The sequence below is a fragment of the Zosterops lateralis genome (genome assembly GCF_965231275.1).
Source record: "Zosterops lateralis genome assembly, chromosome: Z".
Classification (NCBI taxonomy): Eukaryota; Metazoa; Chordata; class Aves; order Passeriformes; family Zosteropidae; genus Zosterops; species Zosterops lateralis.
In genome coordinates, this window is record NC_139800.1 from 17444179 (window position 1) to 17468709 (window position 24531).

The 24531-nt window shown below is 38.4% G+C and overlaps 1 protein-coding gene across 1 annotated transcript; it reads left to right on the forward strand.

Moving 5' to 3' along the window:
- Positions 1-635: 635 nt before the first annotated feature.
- C9 (complement C9) lies at positions 636-24076 on the forward strand. The gene is made up of 12 exons (XM_083884142.1): positions 636-737; positions 6187-6304; positions 7045-7192; positions 8471-8618; positions 10292-10430; positions 11916-12134; positions 15222-15462; positions 16756-16884; positions 20219-20397; positions 20607-20835; positions 21550-21729; positions 23766-24076. Exons 1-11 carry the CDS (start codon positions 652-654, stop codon positions 21708-21710), a joined length of 1797 nt encoding a protein of 598 aa, XP_083740268.1. The 5' UTR covers positions 636-651; the 3' UTR covers positions 21711-21729; positions 23766-24076.
- Positions 24077-24531: the final 455 nt, after the last annotated feature.

Consider the following 24531-nt stretch of genomic DNA (forward strand, 5'->3'; position numbering starts at 1 on the left):
TGAGTGACTTGTGACTGTGTCCAACACATGATGCCTTAAATCTGGATTACAGCAAACCACTGAAAAGGAATGCTCTTCTAAAGAGCTGGCTTGTGGTTTGGTTTTTGTGACAGAGCGAAAGCTAAAAGAGCTTTAGTCTCATTCAAACCCACACAAAATAATGTGTTGTTCTTTTATATTGGCTGGAGGAGGAATTTAAAAAAAAAAGAATCTTGGGACTTTAGTCCTCCAGTACTCCAAATGAGGATTCCAAAGCTGTTATACACTGAACTTGCTCTTGTAAACATCTCTGCTTTAGGAACTATTTGTTCTTTACATGAGTCACTGTTACAACAGCTTTTTTACCAGGCAGTTAATGGTTCTCTTGATTCAATACATCATGTTTTTTCCTATATTCATAAGGTACTGTTAAACAAAATTGGTTTATTTTTAACCTTGCAAGTGCTTCACAGTATTTCCCCATTCAGGGAAAAAGCGGAATTTTCTGAAAAGTGGACTTTAGAGTACTTACAGTAAGGCAGTTTTGGTCAGTTACTGGCATTCTTCAGCACACACTGCTTTTTGTTTGTTCTCTTGGTAATAAATAACAAAAGGAACAAATAAATAAATTACAAACTCAGTTACGACAATTCTAGTCTGTTCACCTACAAAATGAGAATCATGCATGTTATTCTGCAGCTTATAGCAATACTATGCACTGTTGAGACAGTTGCCTCAATATGGGGGGAAAGCAGAAGGTAAGTGCTCTTTTTCTTCTGCAGCTCTCTCCACTGTTTTCTTTCTCTAACACAGCATAAACATCCGGTGTGGACATTTCTAACAGTACCTTGCCCAGATATCCCATGAGAAAGAAAACTACTTCTTGCTATATTTTGAAGATGCAGATAGCAATGATTTATTTGTTTATTTTGGATGTATGTGACACAATAAAGGTGCCTGATAGGAGTTAAAGGCATATTTTTGCAGGCAGGTAAATCTCAGGTTCCTTTTTTCTGTTGTGTGCTGTGTGAAAATCCCTAATCTCAATCGATTTCTTTCTGAAACTGCACAATTTCATGCTGACAGTGCTTCCCTTAAAATTTAAAATCTCCTAGACAGACTAGTTCTAATCTTTAGAAATACAGCCTTTGTGTTTTCACTGCAAGTATCACTAGGAGGACAACAAAGGCTTAGTCCCTACCAAACGCTTACGTGAAAACAACTAAAAAGCTACGCTTCCAGAAACATGTCATTCACAAGAATGGTCAAAACAAAATGATGAAAAAATGTGAGCCTTATAATAGATACATGTTGAAGCAAGTCCAGAGGAAGCCACAACATTACTTAGAAGAATAATGCACCTCCTCTACGAAAACAACTGAGAAAACTGGGGCTGGAGAAGATCCTGGAGAAGAGAAGGTTGTGTGGAGCCTTTATAGTGCCCAGACCTTCCATTATCCTAAGGTGCCTAAAGGGAACCTGGAGCTGTTCTCTTCATCAGAAACTATAGTGATAGGATAAGAAGTAATGGGTGTACTGAACCCATTATTGGAGGGGAAAATATGGTTAGATATTAGGAAGGGGCTCTTTACTGTGGGAGTGGTGAGACACTGAAACAGATTGCCCAGGGAGGCTATGGATTACCAGTACTGGGAGTGTTGAAAGCCAGGTTGGGTTAGACTTTGAGCAAACTGGTCTGGTGGGAAGTGTCCCTGCACACAGCAGGAAGGTAGGGACAATATGATCTTGAAGGTCCCAGTTGTGCAGAGGGACACTTTTCACTAGACTGGGTTGCTCAGAGCTCCATCCAGTCTGGCTTTAAACACATCCATGGATGGGGCATCCACAACTCCTCTGGGCAAGCTACCCTCACAACAAAGAACTTCCTCCTAATATCTAATCTATACTTACTTTCTTTTAATCTGTTTCCCCTTATCCAGTTACTTCATGTGCTTGTAAAAAGCCCCTCTGCATCCTTGTAGGCTCCCTTCAGGTATGGGATGGCTGCAGTTAGATCACCCCTAAGCTGCCTCTTTTCCAGAATCCAAATTCTCTCACCCTTCCCTTCTCACCGTGGAGAAGTGCTCCACGCCTCTGATCCTTCTGATCATCTTAGTGGCTTCCCCTGGACTCTCTGACAGGTCCCTGTCCTCCCTGTGCTGGGACCCCAGCTCTGGATGCTGAGGTGTGTCTGACCAGAGCTCCAGGTGGGTCTCCCCAGAGCAGAGCAGAGGGACAGAATCCCCTCCCTCCCCTGCTGCCCACGGGTCTCTGGATGCAGCCCAGGGCATGTTTTGCTCTCTGGGCTGTCAGTGCCATGGCCGGGGCATGTCCAGCCTCTCACCCACCAGCACCCCCAAGTCCTTCTGGGCTGCTCTGGGTCTGTTCATGCCCAGCCTGTGCTGGTACCAGGGGTTGTCCCTATCCACGTGCAGCACTAGGACTTGGCCTTGTTAAACGTCATCAGATTCCCAATGGCCACTTCCAGAGCTTATCCAGGTCCCTCTGGATGGCATCCCCTCCTTCAGGAGTGTCAACAGCACCACCAGCTTGGTGTCATCTGTAATTTGCTGAGGGTGCACTCAATTCCTTTGTCACTGTCATTAATGAAGATATCAAATAACACTGGTCCCAGTACAGGCCCCTGAGTGACATCACTTGTCCTTGATGTCCATTCAGATTCTGAGCCATTGACCATTAACCTTTGGATGTGATCATCCAACAACTTTCTTCTCCATCTATCAGTATGGAATTAGATCCATCTCTCTTCAATTCAGAGAGAAGAATATTGTGAGGGACCATGTCAAAAGGCACACAGAAGTCCAGATTAATGATATCTACAGCCCTTCCCTTGTCCATTAATGGAGGCATTCCACCATAGAAGCCCCTACATTGGGCAGGCACTTGATCCTTATGTTGTTATGGTTATTATTATTTTAACATTTAGATCAAATTAAAGCACAGGTTTAGCATGTTCAGTTAGAAATGGTCCAGACAGAAAATATGATTATTAGAGAGAATACATAGCAGGCAACATTGGCTAGGAGCCTGGCTCCCCAGCATAGCAAAGGCTGTGCAGCTTGAACATGGTGCTAGCCACTACAGTTGTCAAATGGCACACGCTCTCATGTGATGCTATCATGGCTTCAAATTCAAGAGAGATGTGCCTTATTTCTTGGTCAGTGATAATTTTTTTTGAGTCATCCATTTTGTAACTCATGAAGTCAACAGCTCTCTATTCTGAAGTATGATTCAACAACTAATCACCAAAGCCATGTGGCCAGCGGGTGTACAGTGTGCAATCCAAGACAAGGTGCAATCTGTTCTGTGTACTGATTGTGAAATGGCTTTTGCTTTCTAAAGAGTACATTTCTGTCACTCAAACCTCTCAATAAAGGACAGCAGAGAAAGTATTTTGATTTCCATGCTCACCTTTGAAGTTCATGCTCTCAACTGTCACCTCCAAGTGATGTTCTTCAGCAGCTGAATTGTTTTTACCTCCTCTCCTATTTAAATTGCGTGACTTAGCATCTGTTTCAATGTGGTTTTCCAGTAACACTTTTTCTTCAGATTTAATGTGGAGGTGACAAGTTTGCAAATTTTTGTGTCTTGATTCTTTTAAATGTTGTTGAACATATGTCCCTTTGATTTCCCAGATAATCTGAATAGTGGATTCATTAGTGTTGTTTCAGAGTTTATGGATTATTTGCAATGAGATTTTTCTAGTTTTTAAAATTTTTATTTTTATGTCCTTAATCTCAAGTAAATTCAAAACCCTAAAGCTGAATTTGCAGTAAATCATGTTAACCTCATACACTATACTGGAGAAGGCCCATGGGTATGTGTACATCACTCAATGAATATTCTTGCAAAAGTTGCTAAATTGTGATTATCATAAAATAATAGAATCACTTAGGTTGCAAAAGATTTTTAATTATGTTGTTACCTGAAAGTCTATCATCAACTCTAGTTTGCAGACTGTTGATGGCAAGACTTCCATTTGCATTGGAGACTTCAATTCAGTATTTTCTGCCTGTGATTTTTACTTAGACTGTAAATAGTGCCTTACAACAACCTCTGGGAGAATCTTTAGGACCTGAAGTAGCTTGACTCTAATTGCTTCTTTAGGTATAAGTCTGCTTTCCATGATTAATCCTTATTACCTGTGAGGGGTTTTGGCTCTATTTTTACAGCAATAATTTAACAGTTAAGAAATACATTTCAATGTAAATGTGTCTAACATCAGAATAATTGGTAGGCATAAGACAACTATTTGCTTCCAGACATCCCATCAGCTGCCTCAATATATCATATAGGTCTAGCATCCAAGGGTTCTCACTTCTACTGTCTTTAAGGACAACCTGTCCGTCTTCAACCCAAGATGCCAGAACAGATGCTGTTACTCAGAGGTTTTCAGTCTTCCATCAGTAAAAAGATAGAAAGATATCCTGCAGATACAGTAAGGAACAAGCTGACTCTCAGCCATTTACCAGAGCAGTAGATTTTAATTTTTTCCCACTGTTGATGTTATTGTCATGCTGAGTGGTGGGAAATACATAGAAAACTGTACACGAACTTTTTAAGAATTACTTGCTTAGTAGGAGGTACCTGTAAGATGAGCTACTTACAAATGGAAGAGTTGGTTTTGAAGAGGGTGGGGAGCTATATCAAATTTCAAAAACAATACTTTCCAGAATTTCACAGAACTGCTGAATACATTGAAAAATCTAGGTTTAAAGGAACTTCTGGAGATCTTCTGTTCAAAACAGGGCTTAGATTAGGCTATCCAGGCATCCTGACAATAGTGTTGCGTATTTCCAGAGAAGGACATACTACCATTTCCCTGGGTAACCTATTTCTGTTTAATAGCTGTCATGGCAAAATGATGGGCAAGTCTGTGACCCCTGAGCTGGTTAAGGCTTGATAGCTGAAAAGAGGTTGATTTATTTTCTCAATAAGAACTTAGTATATATGTAAACTTAACATAGAATAAATGGCACCAGAGACCTGGACCAACTGCTATGTCTTTGTTGTCCAGGCTGCAGATTTCTTCATCTTATAGAATCAAGTTACATTTGTTTGGACTCCTGCCATATTTGTACTATGTAAGGGGGTCAAAGAGCTGAAGGCAAAGCCCTGCCTGCAGTGAAAACCCATGGGTACCTCCCACTGCAGGAGCTGTAGATCTGCTAGACAGCTGGGCTCAGCAAAGGTCCCATTGTAGAGCAGGGACAAGAGCATTAACTTGGAGAGATGCAGAGAGAGAATTGCTTCACAGGGAATGAATACTAATCATGTAAGGCCAAATCAGAGTAAATTACTGAGAGTAATAAAGGCATGTCAGACTTCAATGCTCTTTATTCCTCTGCTATTTACCATTGAAGATAAGGTCACCAGTAAACTACAAGCCTTAGCTTTTAAATTTGATAAGTCATTCCATAATGCATCAGTTTTTAACAACCACCAGTGGGTGCTTTAAAGAAACCTGATTTCTATTAAGTAATGGCCTTACATGTACTAAGAACTGGAAGTCTGATGATATTTAAAACTTAGCACCAAAATGACAAGTCACTCCAAAAAAAAAAAAAAAAAAAAAAAAAGGCCTAACTGCAAGAGTATTCAACTTGGCAAGCTGAAGAATAGTAAGATAGCTAAACTTGTCTGTTTTTTCTAGCAATGAAAAGGTTATCCTCTTACCAAGTAATACTTTATTTATGAGTCTTCTTTCGGCTCTGGAAGACAATTATGCTTTTATCCAGGGTTAAGAGCAACACCATTAAAGTCAATTAGCTAAAATGACAAAGATATATTGAAGTGCTTCTTCCATTTGACATGTGCTGCTGTGTGTTAGTCTTTAGCTTTACTCATTGGGGAGCACAACCATTGTCTGACTGTAGATGTTCTCTGTGTATTATTGTTTCATTCTCTTCAATAACATGACCCATCATAAGAGCACTTGTATGCACAAAGATCTAAAAAGGGGGAAAGACCTGGCCTATTAAGTCTTCAAAGTTGTTTTTAATGTAATTTTAAACTGCCAAAGAATTTAATATTAGGCAGCTGTTGATACAACTAAGTACTGCTATGAAAGTGAAACAGAAATCAAGTTGAAGATGCTTTCAAAATATTGGTCTATGGTTTAAATATAAACTCACATGTGATTTTAGTATACTGCCCAGGACTGTACTGGAATGTTTTGTTTGACAGCTCTTCAGAAAAGGCTTTCCACAGGGGAACAAGGGAACTGAATGCTCCATCTCCAATACACTGCAAACTGAGCAGCTGGAGTGCATGGGGGCCCTGCGACCCATGCACCAATCAAAGGGTAAGCTGTCCTTGGAAGTCTTTGTTCCAAAGTCACAACCAAAGGGATATCTGTCTGCCTGTTATGAGAAAAGTGTCAGATCGCAGCTCCTAATACTTTATGTTCATGATTTGATGAATAATAATGTCAGATTTGAAGCCATAGATTAAGAGAATACTATATCCAAGTAGAGCTCAAGTACACTCATTCAAAAAGTTTTATTTATATAAAGTATGTATTCTGGCCATATGTGTGTTTCTGTTTAAAACATTATTTTTCAATACATTTTTCCTTTCTTAAATTTTAAAAAAACCAAAACAAACAAACAAAAAACCCAAAACCCCAAACAAAAACTAAAAAACAAACAAACAAATCAAACAAAATAAAATTAAAACAAAAACAAACCAAGCAAACAAAGAAACAAACCCTCACAACTTCTTTCCCAAAGCAAATTTTTATTTTCTTAGGGGAGTTCTTTCAAGGCTTGAAAACATACAAAATATAAAGAGCCATTTCCACAGCAGAGGTAAATAAAATAATGAAGCAAACTAAATAGTGAAAATTTAGCATCTTTACATACTAGCTAGGTATTATTAATCATAACTATTAATTCAATGTTATTTATTCATTAATTGTGCCTGTGGATTTTCAACAAAAAATTTCACTGAAGAGGTTTTGTTTTGAAAAGCTCAGCTGGAAACGCTGAAGTTCTGGTAGAGTTCTCTTTCTTCTCTGAGCAATATTAATATTTTTCTTTCAAGTTTCGCTCCAGAAGGATTGAAAGATTTGGGCAGTTTGGTGGAAAAGCTTGCCTGGAGGCCCTAGGAGACACACAAACCTGTAAAACCAGTGAACTCTGTCCCGAAGAGCCAGAACCAGACTGTGGTACAGACTTTCAGTGCAGTTCGGGTAGGTTTTTTTGAGCCATAACAAGAAAAGCAGTAACTCAGAAGCCACATTTTAGTTCTGTGAATAAGTTACATTAGCCTCATGCTAGCATTTAAAAACAGCCCATGGACAGGTTGAGTTCAAAGCCAAAATGCCGAAACCGCAGCAGCAAAACTGCTTAAGGAGGGGTACATTCCTCTCATCTTTCATCTTAATTTACACCTAGTTTAAATTCTTCTGTAACTTCTACTCCATGGTTAGAAGCTGACTATACTGACCATATCCTGCCTTCTAGCTTAACTACCCCACTTGCTACTGAATTACTAGGTTTTATGAAAAAAATACCAGGGAAAAAACTCGACCTGAAGGAGTTTTAACAGAATGGATATACAAGTTTACCAATCTAACTGGTATGACAAATAATAGTTGTAGACCAGCATGCATTTAGATCCAAAATAAGATATATATTTGTAAAGAGATACAAGGCATATGAATGTAGAGCTTGAGATCCATCAGAAATCAAAATAAAGTAGGAAAAGCTAATAGTGGTAAAACTAGTCAAAACAAAGCCAGAAAGATGATAAATGAATTTGAAGTTCCAAGCCATTTTTTATATTGCTTTTAACTCGAATACTGAAAAGTGCAAATAAAGCACTTTAAAATTAGAAAGTATACCTTTAACTACTAGTTCACAGGGATTGTGTGGCATTTAGAGGGGAGGTTGATGATATCAAAGTGTTGTTGTATTATGCTATGGCTAATTTACCAAAATCTTTAAATCCTGTAGAAAAAAAACTGAGTCTTTGTAAAACCTCTGATATGTAAACTCAGGAAATTTACTACTTCTTTGTTGCTTTGGAACATAAATCACTATAGTTTTGGACACTACATGTCCATATTATTCAAATAATATACAAACAGCAACAATTTAAATTATTTAGAAAGAATTTTTATTGATGTTGAATTGATATTTCCCTGTATTCTCTTAATACAAATAAAAAACATCAACCAACCTAACATTTGAAGTTTACTATAGAACAGTCTAGGATGCAAAAATTTTCAGATGAAAGCAGTCCTCCTGTTACTTACTTTTCTCAGTCATCCTACTAACTTATATGTAACAGTAGTGCGCAGGGTTTTTTCATTTGAAAGTGGCAGAGCGTGGGATTTTAATCCCTCATGACAACAGTAGAAATATACACAGAAGAAGACCTTAAAGAGTAGCCAATGGTGCCATTTAAAGTCCATCTATAAATGAATGCAAAAATGCATTCAGGCAATATTTTATTCTTTGATCAGGTCGATGTATAAAGCGAAGACTTGTGTGCAATGTAGATAATGACTGTGGAGACTATTCTGATGAAGATGACTGTGAATCTGACCCACGATCACCATGCCGAAACCATGATATTGATGTGTCTGAAGTTGGCAGGACTGCAGGACAAGGGTATGTAGTAAAAAGTAATATTGAGCCTAGTGAAGAGTTTGGGATTGTCTCCAAAGCCAGCTGAAAAACCTGGGGCACAGTAACATTCCCAAAAGAGGAATATGAATCATGGTAGCATTTGTACTCAGAAATGCTAAGTAACATTTGCAAGAATGCTTAACTACCATTTTATTTTGTCCACTTGTGAGGATGAAATATGCAGACTGTATAAATCAATCATAATGTTAGTAAACAGAATCATTCATATATGTCACATGAACAAACTTACATTTTATATAAATGTAAAGTTTATTTACTTCTAATGATATTTCACACCCAATTAATAATTGTCAATTACTTCGATAGATGCATATCTAAAAGGGAGAAAATATCTCTTGACTATTAATACAATGGGATGTCTTACTGCAACAACACTTTATGTGCAGCTTTCTTCCAGTATTGAATTGTTTACTTCCCAGTTCTTTGTTGTTTACAGGAGCTTTCATCATTAATCTAAGTTAAAAATGAATCTTTCTGTTCTTACACCCTGTTGGATTTATTTCATCTCTAACAAAAAGAAAATGTGACATACTGTTTACCTACACATAGATTTAGAAGGCAGCAATCCAAACTGAACAGAAAAGTATACCACAGCACCATCGTGTGTTTAATGAAAATCATACATCCTTGTCATTTCATGTCTTACTGTACAAGAGCAAAAATGCTGCTTTTTTAGCATGGGGAGGTAAACCAAGTACATAGGCAATTTTAGAAGTTTCTGTTGTCACAGAACTGTTACAAACTGCTACAATCTGCTACTAAAATCTTGCATGAGGAAATATTTAGTATAGAGATGCAGAAATGTCACTGGTGACTTTGATGACTTGCTTGCCACTTTCTAAAGAAAAGCATACATACATTTACAAGATGTAAATAGTGGAAATACTGAAAAGATGCTGGAAACATCTGTAAATAGTGGAAATACTGAAGAGATTGAACTGTATGAAACAGGCACAAAAGGGCAAACAAATTATAAAGAATTCTCTAGGGAGTTATTTTTGGAAGTATTTCTTGTACATCAGTATATAGATGCATAGAGCTATACAGCTGATGCACCTGCCTCCCTGGTTTTGTAATGATTTAGGTTTCCTCTCTTATGCTCCAGGAAATGCTGCTGTTCTACTAGTCACTCCCTGCAAGAAGAGACAATTATAAAGTATCTGTATATTCCTTCTAAAGATTTGATGGATGTTGTACACAACTTGATAACCAAGTGCCTACCAGCAAACAAACTAATATAAGTTACAAAAATATATATATTGCTGTTGAGATGTACATTTTAGATCTACAAGGAATGCTTTCTCACAGATGTACTTGTCAAGAACAAATGTTCTTTCTCACAAACATATTGGTCAAGGAAAAGTGTTTTTTACCTCCTTTTATGCCTAACTTTTTCACTGTGTTTGAGGCTTAATGTCTTTTATGTGTTTATTTCTCATACATGATCCTTCAAGAACTTTACAAAAGATGTAACTATCTCTGGTACACAGATGAGAAACCACAAGAAATGAGGCAAGCTGCTTCTATAAATCAGGATTCATTTTCACAGCTATAGTCTCTATAGTCTCTATCTCTGTCATGTGTGCTGACACCCTCTCTTTTGAAATATAACTTCTCTTGTATTTCTCTTGTAGAATCAATGTTTTAGGGATGCAGCCAATGGCCAGCCCATTTGACAATGACTTTTTCAATGGTCTTTGTGAACGGGTGCGTGATGGGAACACGCGGACATACTACCGCAAGCCGTGGAATGTGGCTGTGCTCACTTACGATGTAAGTCTCAGTCTTTTGCAAGATAGGATGTGTTTAATTAACACCAACTCCTGGCATACTCTTGAAAGTATATCAGCATATCTTTTCAGTCAGGCAGCAGCTGTTTAGGCTTTTGTTTGTGCTAAAGTCCAGAGGAAAAGATGGTGTTATCATATGCTTCGGCAGTTAAGCTCTGTTATGCCAGAAAAACTCCCACACCTTCATGCTGCACCTGTGCACTATAAATGAAATTATCTTTCTGGAATGTTTAAAATATCAGCAGAAGAAATAAACAGAGGATATACAGAAAGATTACGATACCCAATTTCTGCTAGGTAGAAGAGCAAATAAGCTCATTTTCAAGGACATGAAAAAGCCACTGATAAAAAGGCAGACATAATATTACAATATTATGGTCCTACTTGTTTTTTTCCAACCAGTGATGATTTTCCCTGTCCCACTGGGAAAAAAAATGGTTAGGCTTTTAAGTTTCAGACTATGACTTTTACTGAGATTTGAACAACAAAAATGTTGATGATTGTTGAAAAAAATGTCAGATACTTTCCAGAAATCAAAGCACAATTTTGCCTCCTAAATTACTGTAAGTAGGAACTTGATAAAAAAAATACAATTTAAACAAGGTCCTTCCCAAAATTAATAAATTTGACCTAGAGATATCTGGTTATGTTTGGGTTTGATGTACAACAATTTTCAGTTGCTAAAATGTGATGTTCTACTAAAGTATACTAAAATAAACAACATTGAAACAGACATTCCAAATTAGTCATTACTTGCTGTAAGAAAAGAAGGCAGAATTGTAATTCTGACTTATTTCACAAGTTGGGCGCTTTTAGCAAATCTTAACCATGTTTTAGGAAAGAGAGACTATTATTCCTCACATGGAGTCATAGAATCTTCTGAGCTGAAAGAATCATTGAGTCCAACTTCTGGCTCTGCAAAGGACACCACACGGGTCACACCTGAGAGCATTGTCCAAACTCTTCTTTGAGCTCTCAGGCTGGTGCTGTGACCACCACCCTGGGGAGTCTGTTCCAGTGCCCAACCACCCTCTGGGTGAAGAAATTTTCTACTCTCCAAAGTAAACCTCCTCTGGAAGCACTTCAGGCCATTCCCTTGGGTCCTGTCACTGGTCACCAGGGAGAAGAGATCAGTGCTTGGCCCCTCTTCTTCCCTCACAAGAAAGCTGTAGACAGCGTAAAGAGGCTGTTGACACAAATTACTTTGACAGTGTTACATGCTGAGATTTAATATTCACTAAATTATTGTCATTGCAGTTTTCTGTTCACTTTTCAACCACTGAACTGATCCCAACGAGGCAGTTTGTGGAGGGGGTGGTATTTCCATTTGTTTTGGTTTAAAAGGAAAAAGAGCTGTAAGAAAATACATAGATATGCTCTGTAAAAAGTACAGCTTTAAAGTGCTACATAGATTTTTCTACTACTGCCTGTTGTTTTCTCATACAGTCTTTCGTCTATCTTTTCTCAGACAAAAGCAGACAAAACTTTCTCATCTGTGTACTACCACGATCGCGTGAAAATGTTGCGAGAAGTTTACATACAAAAGCAGAAATATTTTAGTGCTGACTTGTCTGTGAAATACACACCTACTGACAGAAGTAACAAAAATGCTTCAGAAGGAAATTTCAAATATGACTACAGAAAGAATTATACCTTTGGTTCCATCTTGCAAAGCCACACAGAAAGGGTGAGAATAATTCTTCTAAAGGTTTTAATGTAACTATTTATGGTACAGTTTATGCAGTAAATGCATAAACTGTACAAAATGGTACAAATGGTAGAGTTTATGCAGTGTTAGAATTAGGCAACAATAATCTAAGTATTCTAGTCAGCTTTTGCTTTTTTTAAAATTTTGGTTTTTTGAAATTAAATACCGGTGACAATAGCATTAAGATTTCAGACACAGCCAAATGGCAACTCAAAGTATCTTCTTTTTCCCATTGTTTATCTTTGACTAGCAACAACCCTCATCTTCATCAGGGGCTTGGTGTTAGAAAGGATCAAGACCTCTGGTCTCATCCAGATTAAAGAGCATCTCTGATCTAGTGCAATGTGGGCACATTAGATCAAGCCTTGTGATGAAAAATTGTCACTGAGTAGGGCTACACTACATAAACACAAAATAAATTTTAGGAATAATGACCGAAAGGTCAGATCTCAGACACTGGGTACATCAGTACTAATAAACTACCCAGGGCTATAAGGCATGGGTGCTAGCACTGGTACAGGATAATTCACAGTTTTATTAGCATGCTGCCAAGACTTTAGTCAGTTCAGTTCTAGTTCTCATAAGCAATGCCCATCCTGCACTTCGAAACAGTATGTTTGAAGGGAATGTTCTTGTAGATGGTCTGGAAAAAGCAAGCTCATTTTGGGATTGCACATAAGCCATACCTCTACCTGCCCTTTGAAAGAGTGGAAAGACCCTACCCCATTTTATTTGATAGTAAAGAAGCAGCCTCAGCATTTAGTGAGGTCAAAATGAGATAGACCACAAGAAATTATGCTAAACATGTTGTGGTTGCAGCAGACAAGCCCCAGGCAGCTGCTCCTTCACTTCCCCAACAGCAGGCTGGGGAGAGAGTGGGAAGGGTAAAAAACAAGAGAACTCCTGAGTTGAGATAATGACAGTTTAACAGGAAAGGAAAACACATGCACACAAGCCAAGCAAAACAAAGAATTCTGTCACTGCTTCCCACGGGAAAGCAGGTGCTCAGGCATCTCCAGGAAAACAGGGCTCTATCATGTGTAACGTGACTTGGGAAAACAAATGCCATCACTCCAAAAATCCCCCTTTCCTCTTTCTTCAACCAAATTTATATATAGAGCCCAATGTCATATGGTATGGAAAATCTTTTAGATCAATTTGAGTACAGATGTGGACTCACAACTGTCCCAGATGTGTCTCCCCCAACCTCCCAAGCATCCCAAACTTCCTTGCTAGCACAGCAGTACAAAAAGCAGAAAAGGCCTTGGCTGTATGTAAGCAATGTTCACCAATAACAAAAACATCTCTGTATTATCAAACCTGTGTTCAGCAGAAAACCAAAACACAGTCCCGTGCTAGCCACTGTGAAGAAAATCAACCTTTCCCTCAGCCAAACTGAGCAGAACTGAACATTATGGCCTAATCCAGCAGCTGTGTGCTAATGGAATTAACTCGTCAGGTCATATACCCTTTTCCACACTTTATGCCAAGGCCCGTGATTACGATATGCCAACACATTCAAAGCATATCAACTCCATAGGGCTGAAGTGCACCATGTGCAAGGAATACTGGGTTTGCCTCAACTAATTAAAATTTTTGAGTTGGTCAGTCTTGTTGTCTAGGACCCATTCAGAGCTCTGGAGGTGAAATAGATATAAGGGAAAGCTAAGTTTTATCAATGATTAATTAAAATAATGCTGAAGACAAAGATCTGCACTATAAAGATAAGCTGAATCCAGCATTGCCTTTGTACTGGTATGAGTTTTCTTGGGATGGAAACAAACCATTTAAACCTCAAACCATGAATTTTTCACAGACATAAAAGGTCAAGCTCTATAGGTCAGGGGATCTTAATGCCTGCTTATAGCCTAGTGGCTTGTGACAGGAGCTTTGGACTCAAATTCTTGCGGAGAGAGCAGTTCAGAGAAAAAGTCACAATCTGTCAGAAGTAGAGTTCTATCACTGCAAAGTCAAGGGGCTGCAGGGTAGTGGAATGACATGAGATCCCCCCAGGGCCCAAATGAAAGTTAAAATCAATATCCTGGAGGTGCCTGGAGGCACCTGGAGAGAAACAATCTCTGTATGCTGGTTGACAGGAATATTACACCTACAAAAATTTCCTCATAGTGATTTTGGTGCCTGAAGATTTCTTAAGCAGTATCTGATTCAGCAGTTTAAGATCCTTTAAATGGTGCTGGATAACATGATGGTCTGGTGCTAGGTCCCTTTCATATTCCTCCTATTGGGCACTACTACTAAGGGAGTGACATAAATACTACAAATAATAATGGGGTTTGGAAGAATAATGTGTTCTCTTAGAGTCTTAAGTGCAACTATTTCACAGGATTTTATTTCACAAGTTACAGCAGTAGCTAGAATATGATATAGAAGACATTATATATTATATATTATATCATATTTAGAAGATTATATAAAATCACCTGGAGAGTAATTTACAAAAATATCAATTGCTATACCTAGACTTACAATGTATGTATGGCTCAAATACATAATATGGAGTTTTTTCCTCATTAATTTTCCTTTTATGGTGTTGGTTTGGGGTTTTTTGTTTTTAATTGGAGCTGTGCCCTTCCCTCTGACAATATCAGAATAACAGGGAAGTGATCCAAAAAGAGAGAGAATTTAGATCTGCTCTGACTATAAACAAAGAGGAAACTCCATCTGATGTGAGTGGACAGCTTCTGTTATTCAACAAGCCATGTAGAACTACTTTTCAATGTTATGAAAGTCAGAAAGCCACTTTTCAGTAGGCATTGTGCTTCAAGAGACCTGTTGTCAAATAGATCACAAATGCCTTGCTGAAATGAGTAAGGGAAGAGTTCTACAAAATTGGAAGAACTAAAATAACTCTCCTGCTGCTTCCTCAGTTCAGATCAGAGTGCTTTTTAGTTTTTATAAAACAAGTTTGTCCCACTTCCATAATGCTAGATTGAATGCCATGTTGAAAAGTGCTGCAGCTTCTTTACAGGTAAAATAGAACAGATTTTCATGCTTTGCTGCATACCAGAATGTCACTCTCTTCATTTTTCTTCTCCCTGCATTCAGAACCAAACCTTTCTGCATGTAAAAGGACAGATTCAGCTGGGAAGGTTCCAAATTCGGAGTCGTGATATCCGTCTCACAGATAGCTTCCTTGACGATTTAAAATTTCTGCCTGCTGAATATGACAAGGGGGAGTATTTCAAATTCCTAGAAGATTATGGAACTCACTATGCAGTCTCTGGAACTGTAGGAGGAAAATATGAACTTGTTTATGTGCTGGATAATTATGCTATGTCTCGACTAGGTATGTTTTCTGTTACTATAACCAATGCCAGACTTTCAAAGAGACATGGTGGTAGATCTGTGTATGTGGAAAAATACTGAGAACAGCATAGTTCAGTGCATGCTGCTTGTGGCACACCAGTAACCTTATAGAACAACATGAGTTAACAGAGAAAAGAGTCAACCTTTATAACTTACAGAACTATTTGAAATCTCTGGTTTAAATCTGTGACTGAAGGGCAAAAACACCTTAAACAAATCTTGTGAATACATTAGCAATAATTGCACGATTCGCAAGAGATCCCCAAAGACAAGAAAATCCTCCTAAACCCTAAATCCTATTTGGTACTTGGTAACATTTTGTGGTACAATCACTCGAAGAGTATGGTGGTGACAAAAAAAAAAAAAAATAATAAATTGAAGTGCTTTCTAGAAACCACATGGACCACATGAGTGAGTTGAATTTTGATTTCATAGCTTTCAACATTCACACTGGAATATTCCATGCCCTGATCAAAACAGGAAAGTAGAAATTTAATCTTCCCTCGTGTGCAGTTCAGATATATGCAGGTTTGTGCTGGATTAAAGTGATCACAGTGGAATAAAGTGAGAAAAGACAATCCTCACACTGATTTTGGAGATCAGAAAATAAGCAGCTGCTGCTTGCAGCACCATTAACAATATTAATATCAAATACTCAGGCTATGAAAAAAGACATGGGACAAATATGTAAATTCCATTTCCCTCTATTAGTCTGTTCAGCACCTTGAGACTGTAGTTCTGGATTTTTTAAGTCCCAATTTTAAGCAAAATTTTTCTGAAAACAATGCTGAAGTTGCAGATTATATGTTTGGTTCAATAATGGAGAAAAGGAGGTGTTGGACAGTAGTGGGTAGAGAAAGATTAGAATTAATGGAGAAAGTAAACTTTTAAGAGATCAGTGGCTTTAGAAGAGAGAGACTGAAAGAATTCAGTACTTTAGTATATGTAAAGAGTAAACACTGAGCAACTGGAGAAGACAAAATTTCAATATAATACAAGGAAAAATTGGTTCCTAAAGGAAGGCCTACTTTCAATTAGATAATGGAAAACAGAAATAATTTTTTTGGTATTTTCCCAGTCACCACAGATTTCACCTGCATCTGTTCAGGCACTTCAGTTACAGTCATCCTCATATTCATTACAAAGATGAGGAAAAAGTAAAAGATACATGGGATCACAAACATTTCCAATAGCCCTGAAGTGTATTCTGTAATAACAGTGTTTCATTATTTATGGTTATTCAATCTACATAATTACCTATTTCTACTTTCAGAAATCACTGTAGAAGATGTGAAAAAATGCCTTGGCTATCACTTAGATGCCAATATTGCATATGAAAACATACAAGCCAACTTTAATGTTGATGGTGGTAAATGTGAAAGTATTCATATGAAGGACAAATGTAAGTATATCCTTGATTTATATTATATCTTTTGCTTAAGGAAAGATAATACTAGTTTCTTCCCCTGAATAATCAATACAGTTATTGCTGTTAGGGAAAAGACAAATCCAGCAGAGAAATACATGTGAGATTCACATTCTTCCAAGCTCTCAACTCAAGACAGCCTGAAAATGTGTTCCCAGCATGCACGCACATGAAGACACCAGTATGATGCATACATACATACATACATACATACATACATATGTACATACACACATCACTGGCTACAAATAAATAGAGGCAAAATACAGACAGCATTCAGGCAAGCACAAATGGCACAAACAGCTTCATCTTTTTCTGCTCTCCATCTGATTAGAGAGAAAGTCTTTCAGTGGGCAATATCACAGGATCACAAAATGGTTGAGGGTTGGGAGGGTCCTCTGGAGGCAGGTTGTCCAAGGCAATACAAGCCTCAGGAATTTCAGTCCCCCCACAATATTTATACATAATCAGTACAGATAACTCCAGCAGTTGACTTTAAATATTCAGTTGATCCAGCAACTGCATTTTTAGGCTCTCCTCTTAGTGACAGAGATATATAACACCAGGCCCACAGCTCCACTCCCATTGCTGGTGCAGACTCTCTGATGCACACCAAGACACACACTGTGGATGTCTCCAGGGACTCGCCTTAGGTGCCCAGTTGATCCAGCAATCAGACCTTAAATCCTCTTATCTCCAGTTGCCTTAGACAGAAATGCACTCATATGCAAAGAGATCTCAGTCAAACCCAGAATGCTGAGGTCTCTCCAGCATTTTGCCTAGAAACCCAGTATACCCAGCTGGTACTTTATAAAAGTGGGTAGAGTATACCCACTTTTCTCATTCTGCAGACATAAAATCATAGAATGGTTCAGGTTGGAAGGGACCTTAGAGATCATCTAGTTCCAACACATCACTTTGGAAAGGGGTTCAACACACTAGATCAGGCTGTCCAGAGCACCATCTAACCTGGCCTTGAACATTTACAGAGATGAGGCATAGTTTCTCTTGGTAATCTGTTCCATTGCTCCACAGTACTCTGAGTGAGTTCTGTCTAATCTAAAGCTCTCCTCTTTAAAAGCAGTCCTCCTTTTTCTGTCACTATCTAACCAAGTAAAAATATTGCTCTCCTCTCTCTTCATAAGCTTCCTTTAATTACTGGAAGACTGCAATGAGGTCTCCCCAGACCCTTCTCTTTTCCAGGCTGAACAACCCCATCTCTCTCAGCATGTCCCTCACAGGAAAGGTTCTCCAGCATTCTGTCCATTTCTGTGGCCTCCTCTGGACTTTCTCCACAGGGTCCACATCTTCCTTGTGCTGGAGACCCCTGAGCTGAATGCAAGTGGGATCTTATGAAAGCAGAGTAGAGGGGCAAAATCTCTTCCCTTGCCCTGCTGCCCATGTGGCTCTGGGTGCAGTCCAGGACACGTTTGGCTCTCTGGGCTGTGAGTGCCATGGCCAGGGCATTCCAGCCTCTCATCCACCAGCACCCCCAAGTCCTTCTGGGCAGGGCTGCTCTCTTTGAGTTCTTCTCTCAGTCTGTGCTCAGTCCTGCTATTGCCTCATCCAGGTGCAGCACCTTGCACTTGGACCAGCTGAACTTCACGAGATTTTTGTGGGCTCATTTCTCAAGTTTGTCTGAATGTTTCAGGATGGAATCCAATCCTTCTGTTGTGTTAATGGCTCGGTTTTATGTCATCTGGAAGCTGTCTGAGGATGCACCTGACCCCACTCTCTATCATTGATGAAGATACTGACGAGCATCAAACTCAAATAGAGCCCTGAGAGACACTACCCATCACCAGCCTCCACGTAGACATAGAGCCATTGACAACAACCCTCTGGCTGTGCCACTTTCTTGCCCACCAATAAGTCCACCCTTTGGGTCCATACGTCTGTCTTCAATTGGGAGATAAGGAAGTCATATGGGACTGCATCAAAGGTCTTAAAGAAGGTCAGGTAGACAACATCTGGCCCTGGCTGATTGTTGATAACTGCACCACAGAAAGCCAGCAGATTTAGGCCAGAGCCACAGTTGCTCTGGTATACTTGGATCCCAAGCCACTTATCCTATGTTTACCTGCTAGTCATCACACACTGTCATATATGTTGTCACTTGCTCCAGTTGTTACCACCACAAACACCAAGTGCCTATCTGCCTTTTGTGCTGGATTAAAGTGATCACAGTGGAATAAAGTGAGAAAAGACAATTCTCACATTGATTTTAGAGATCAGAAAATAAGCAGCTGCTGCTTGCAGCACCAATAAGAATATTAATATCAAATATTCAGGCTAAGAAATGGGACATGGGACAAATATGTAAATTTCATTTCTCACTGTTAGTCTGTTCAGCAGCTCTAGCTGCTGCGACACAAGGCTCTATATGCATGCATGCACACAGAATAGAGTCCTTCCACCCTAGGAAAAAGTTAGAATGGAATTTAATGGTAAGCCAGGACAGACTGAAAAGATGGACAGTACACAGCACAGAAACTCACAGATCAGTAATTTTTCTGTATGCAATCAGTCCACTTTTTTTGCCTTTATCACTTTATTTTCTCAAGTTTGTTCCTCTCAAAGCCAGGTTGAACCTCTCTTACCAATGGCACTCCTGTAAATACATGCTAAGTATTTAAATATGTGTAATCCCAAAATGCCATTTTTTCCATCCAGAGAGCCCTTCCACTGACTCATCTTGCTGCTCCATCCTGCAGGGCAAGTGGCTCTGCTGGAACAGGCCTGGGAGGAGTCAAAGCAGGGCCTCCCTTTCTCTGACTACCCTGTTTGTGTTCTCCTGCCTGTCATTGCTGTCCCCTCCTCCTTCATGTGTCTGGAGATGGGCTTTGTTTCACATGGAATAAAAATTGCAAAAGGGAAGGATATTTACTACTAAGTGCATAAGAGACAATAATTTTCACTGCTCTGCTCTTGTATTTCAATTATGAAGCAAAAGCTCCTACTATTCAAATTCCTGCCCTATTTTGACTTAGCTCAGGAAATACAGTAGAATTACTCATTATCTTTTTCTTGTCATCAAAGGACTGTGATCTCCATAACGTGCCTCAGTTCGTCATATCCTTCCTTTTGCTTTCAGATCTAGGGTTTTTCTAATTTAGTTGCAAAATAAAAGATTTCCTTCCACATAACAGGTATGAGCAAAGAGATATTGAATTCTCCTACAACCAACAGTTCTCTCTATAATCATTGTACAAAGAGGGATTGGCTGCACTAGAAGGACAGTTGTTCTTCCAGATGCATGGACATTAAACATCCTTCTTCATCCTCTTTTTTTTTCTTTTTTTTTCTGCAGCAGAAATGAATGATAAGGCTGTCATTGATGATGTTCTTTCCTTAGTTGAGGGGGGGAAGATTGACTTTTCAGTTAAAATCAAAGAAATGTTACTTCGAGGATCCAAAGTGGTTGATGTAGAGGATTACATACAGTGGGCTAAATCTTTGGTTGATGCTCCAGTAGTGATACAGCAACGGGTGAGTACAGCTTCTTCAAAGCTGCAGCTTTTTACAGTTTGAAAGCTTTTGTTCTAAGATGGAGGCGAGACTCCAAGTTTATCATGAACTTTCACACATTGTCTTTATCTTAACCATTTCTTCAGATTTTTATTCTAGTGATGATTATATCAAAAAGATTCAGAACTTTGGAAAAGTGTGTTATGCATTGGCTTTTTTTTCTTCTACAGCCTTCTCCAATACATACACTTGTTCCAGTTAAGTTGAGAGATGCATATTTAAAGAAACAAAATTTGGAAAGAGCAATTGAAGACTACATTACCGAATACAGTGTGTGCAAATGTGAACCCTGTAAAAATGGAGGCACCCTTGTGCTGGTAGATGGAGTCTGTACATGCCTGTGCTCAAGTTATTTTAAGGGAATTGCTTGTCAAATTCCCAAATCTACATTAGTGAAAGGTTAGTAAACACTCCAAATAAACTAAAATTATCTTATTTGTTGTAAAAATATGTTGACAAAATGAGCCTTCATAAGAACAGAAGCATTTCATAGCACTTTCTTATACCTACTGCTGTCAAATCTCAAGGGCAGGGTGTGGAAGTCAAGTTACTGGGTTCTTTCCATAAAGAGGGTACTCTAATTTGGATTTCATTGAACTACATACATCACTGTGTCTTGACACAAAGTTCATTTAAGTACACAGGAGTATTATTGAAGCTTGGTGCAGTACCAGTAAACTGATTTCAGGCAAAAGCAATCTCACCATGTCTTAAACTATTTTTTCTTCAGTTTTCCACAAAAGCTTGGTGTCTGCTAGCACATGATCATGTTTCACAATTACTGTGCTAGTTTAATATTAGGTTGGGGAAAAGAATGCAGTACCGACAGCATAAAAAATTTACTGTGCAGTAAATTCATTCTCTGTGGCCAGGTTTTTAATGCACAGGTGCCCAAAATGTACCTTAGTGCTTGCTTCCTAGCCATGATAAAGATGCTGAAAGCCCAGGGCTCTTAAGCATCGCCACTAACAAATGCACTTTTAAAAGCCAAATCTCTGTGATGGTTGTGTTCAGGAGACTGCAATGATCGGCAGAATCACCATAACTGAGTTGAATCATGGTCCATTTTGAAAGAGGTATATGGTCTAATCCTGTATGATGTCTTAATAACAGTTGTGACTGATGGAGGCTGGAGCTGTTGGAGTGCCTGGTCCACCTGCATCAATGGAGAGAGCACTCGAACTCGCCAGTGTAATCATCCTGCACCAGGACCTGATGGCAGACCATGCCAGGGAGAAAGCATTGAAAAACGGCCCTGTGAAGAAGAGAAATAGTTATGCTTCTCAAAACCAGGTAAGCAGTCTCTTTGAATGTGTTACTGCAGTTTAGAATCAATGATCAGCCAGTATTTGGAGCATTTCAGAGATGCAGTTTGATGAAGTGATGGGTAAGTTCACTTACGCATTTCACTTAAAACTCTGATTTGATACCACCTTTGATCAACCACCATGTATTGAATGATTATATTAATATTTGAATGTTTTGACAAGTAATGTTATATCAGAGAACTCAAGATCAGAATAGAATTCTGGATAAGAATAGACTAAAAATACAGTTCTCAAAAAAACCCAGATTTCATCTTTAGTCAGACTACCAAACAAAAATCTTACATCTTAAGGAGAGGGAAGAAATTTATTTTCCAGGAAAAAAAAAATACTAAGACAGATTGGAACACTGAAATCTCTTACTTGATAAATAGACTGCTAAAATCAAACACTCCTACTGTTACAGCAGATTTGAAAGTTTCAGCTTGAAGAAATATATTTTTAAGAAATGTCTAAGTTCATGGTTTTGTCACAGGATTTGGTGGTTTTTTTGGTTGCTGGGGTTTATTAAATTATTATTGTTAAATTATTATTATTATTATTTACTGAAAAGCAAAACAAAACCCAACATGAAGCAGAGAAAACAAACAGAACAGTAGTTTGAGAATGCTATGGTCTCCAAAATGGCAAGGCAGACCCAAATTTCTTCATCTGCTGAAAACAGTAGTAGTTTTCATCTCCAGAAAATAAGTGTTTGGGTTTTATGCTTAACACGTTTCCATTAGATCCTTATCTTCTGAGAGGCCAAAAGAGAAAAAGTGGTGGAAAGATGGAGAAAAATGTAGAATGTTTCCCCACTGAAATAGCTTGATGTAAGTCTTGCAAGATGTTCTCAATCTGCACCAAAAATATATATCAGAAGGTTTTTACAGCCCTCTCTCAGCTTCAGCAGATCTCAGATCTAGTATTTCACCTTTGAAACATCCTGAAGAAATCATGGTCAGCAAGACTTAACAGCCACCCAAAAGGAAATTACAAACACCTTCCTACAGCACCACATCTCTAGACTGTTAACAGCTACTTATTCCATAAGTTATTCCACAGGTGTGAAAAATTAACATTGAGAGAAGATGATACAGATCTGGAAGACCAAGAGTAATATCACAAGGACAGGTATAAGTAGCATAAATTAAATAAACCAGCAAGCAGTAGATTTTAAACAGACTGTAGTCCTGTCCTTTACATAATAGGCACAGCAAAAGTAAATATGCATTTTAAAACCTCAACACAAAAAAAAAAACCTGAAGGTTATTAAAGGTAGATAATTAGGCTCACTCAGGAAGTCTCTGAAGAATCAATTTTTGCAGGATTGGAAACTATTCTGGGACTTGTATTTCTGTGTGTTTCCCAACTTCTGGACATTCCCTAGGTCAGTGCTATTGCCCTCTTATTAAATTCAGGCTATGAAGTTAGCCTTTGCTTGATTCAACAAAGCTGGTGTTATTAAAATAAAAACAAACCTTGTGAGCAGCTTACTTTGATTCCTGCACTGTATCATTAACATGTTCCTCTTCAGCCATGAGAGCAAGCACAACGATTATTCATAACATGCACATATTCACCTATGTTTCGTTTGGTATGGCATAGAAAAAAATCTTAACCTAATTTTGGCTTCTGATATTTATATGGTTTGACATGTGGAGTCCTCGCTCTTGAAGTAGAAGTCTGTTATTTAAGTCTTCTGAAAGTCACACTATGAGTTTTGATTCATCCTTCACAGAATCACACACAGTCTCAGAACGGGTCAGGCAGGAAGGGACCACACTGGGACATCAGGTCCAACCTGCCTGCTCAGGCGGGGTCATCCCAGAGCATGTGGCACATGATTGTGTCCAGATGGTTCTTCATTAGAATTCTTTTACATTGCAGCTGTATTTGGAACACAATAAAATCACTACCTTAGTGAGCTATGAGAGTAAAATTTCTTTTTAATTTTGACCAAATATATATATGTTGTGGCTACTATCTCCTATCACTTCTTTACTTTTTTTCATCTTTTTTTAGAAAACATTAATGGATTTCAAACCAGTTCCATGAATCACAGTTTCTGCTGGCCAGCTAGCTACACCAGAACGGCATGGAATGGAATGATTAAAAGTATCTGCAGCTTAAATGATCTGTAATCAAAACAAAGTAATAAACTATATTAACATAGATATGCTGATATAGTAGCTGTGGTCAACATTTTATTTGTCTGCGGCTGTCATTAGAACATGAATACTCCATCTTTGTTAGTCAATGGAGTGTCCCTTTATCAATGTTTTTTCATAATTATTTCTAGCATGTTTTCAAACTGATTTTCAAGAACTCAAATCCAGCACAATTGTAAGAATAAAGTATATAGCATCATTTGATTGATGGTACATTGTTAGAGAAGAACTTTGAAGAGTCATAACCTTCAGCAAAATGCCCTTGGAGATTTATTTCAGCCCTGTGTTTTACATCTAATTCATGGCACAGATCACCAGGATGTTAATGAAGACATGCAGCTTCACTAGAGCTACTATGCTTGCTCCTTGCAGTATTTGCAGAATAGTCCATCACTGTATCTTGACTATGTCAATGAGTTAAAGATTTTATATTAAATCAGAGGCACATTAAAAAGGGATAGAAGAATTTTCCTATTACCATCCATATTTTTAGCAGAACTTCCAAAACAAGGAAATGTAATTGATGTAATTTTGATGTTACTGAACCTATCTGTCTGTCTCCCTCAGTGACTTTTGAACCTAGCAGACAATTCCCAGAAAATTTCTTTGGAATGAGGAGG

Excerpts from the sequence above, each read along its gene's own strand:
- C9 (XM_083884142.1), top strand. The coding sequence starts at position 652 with ATGAGAATCATGCATGTTATTCTGCAGCTTATAGCAATACTATGCACT. Across the intron at positions 15,463-16,755 it reads TTATGCTATGTCTCGACTAG|AAATCACTGTAGAAGATGTG; the intron begins GTATGTTTTCTG and ends TTCTACTTTCAG. Across the intron at positions 20,836-21,549 it reads CAAATCTACATTAGTGAAAG|TTGTGACTGATGGAGGCTGG; the intron begins GTTAGTAAACAC and ends TCTTAATAACAG.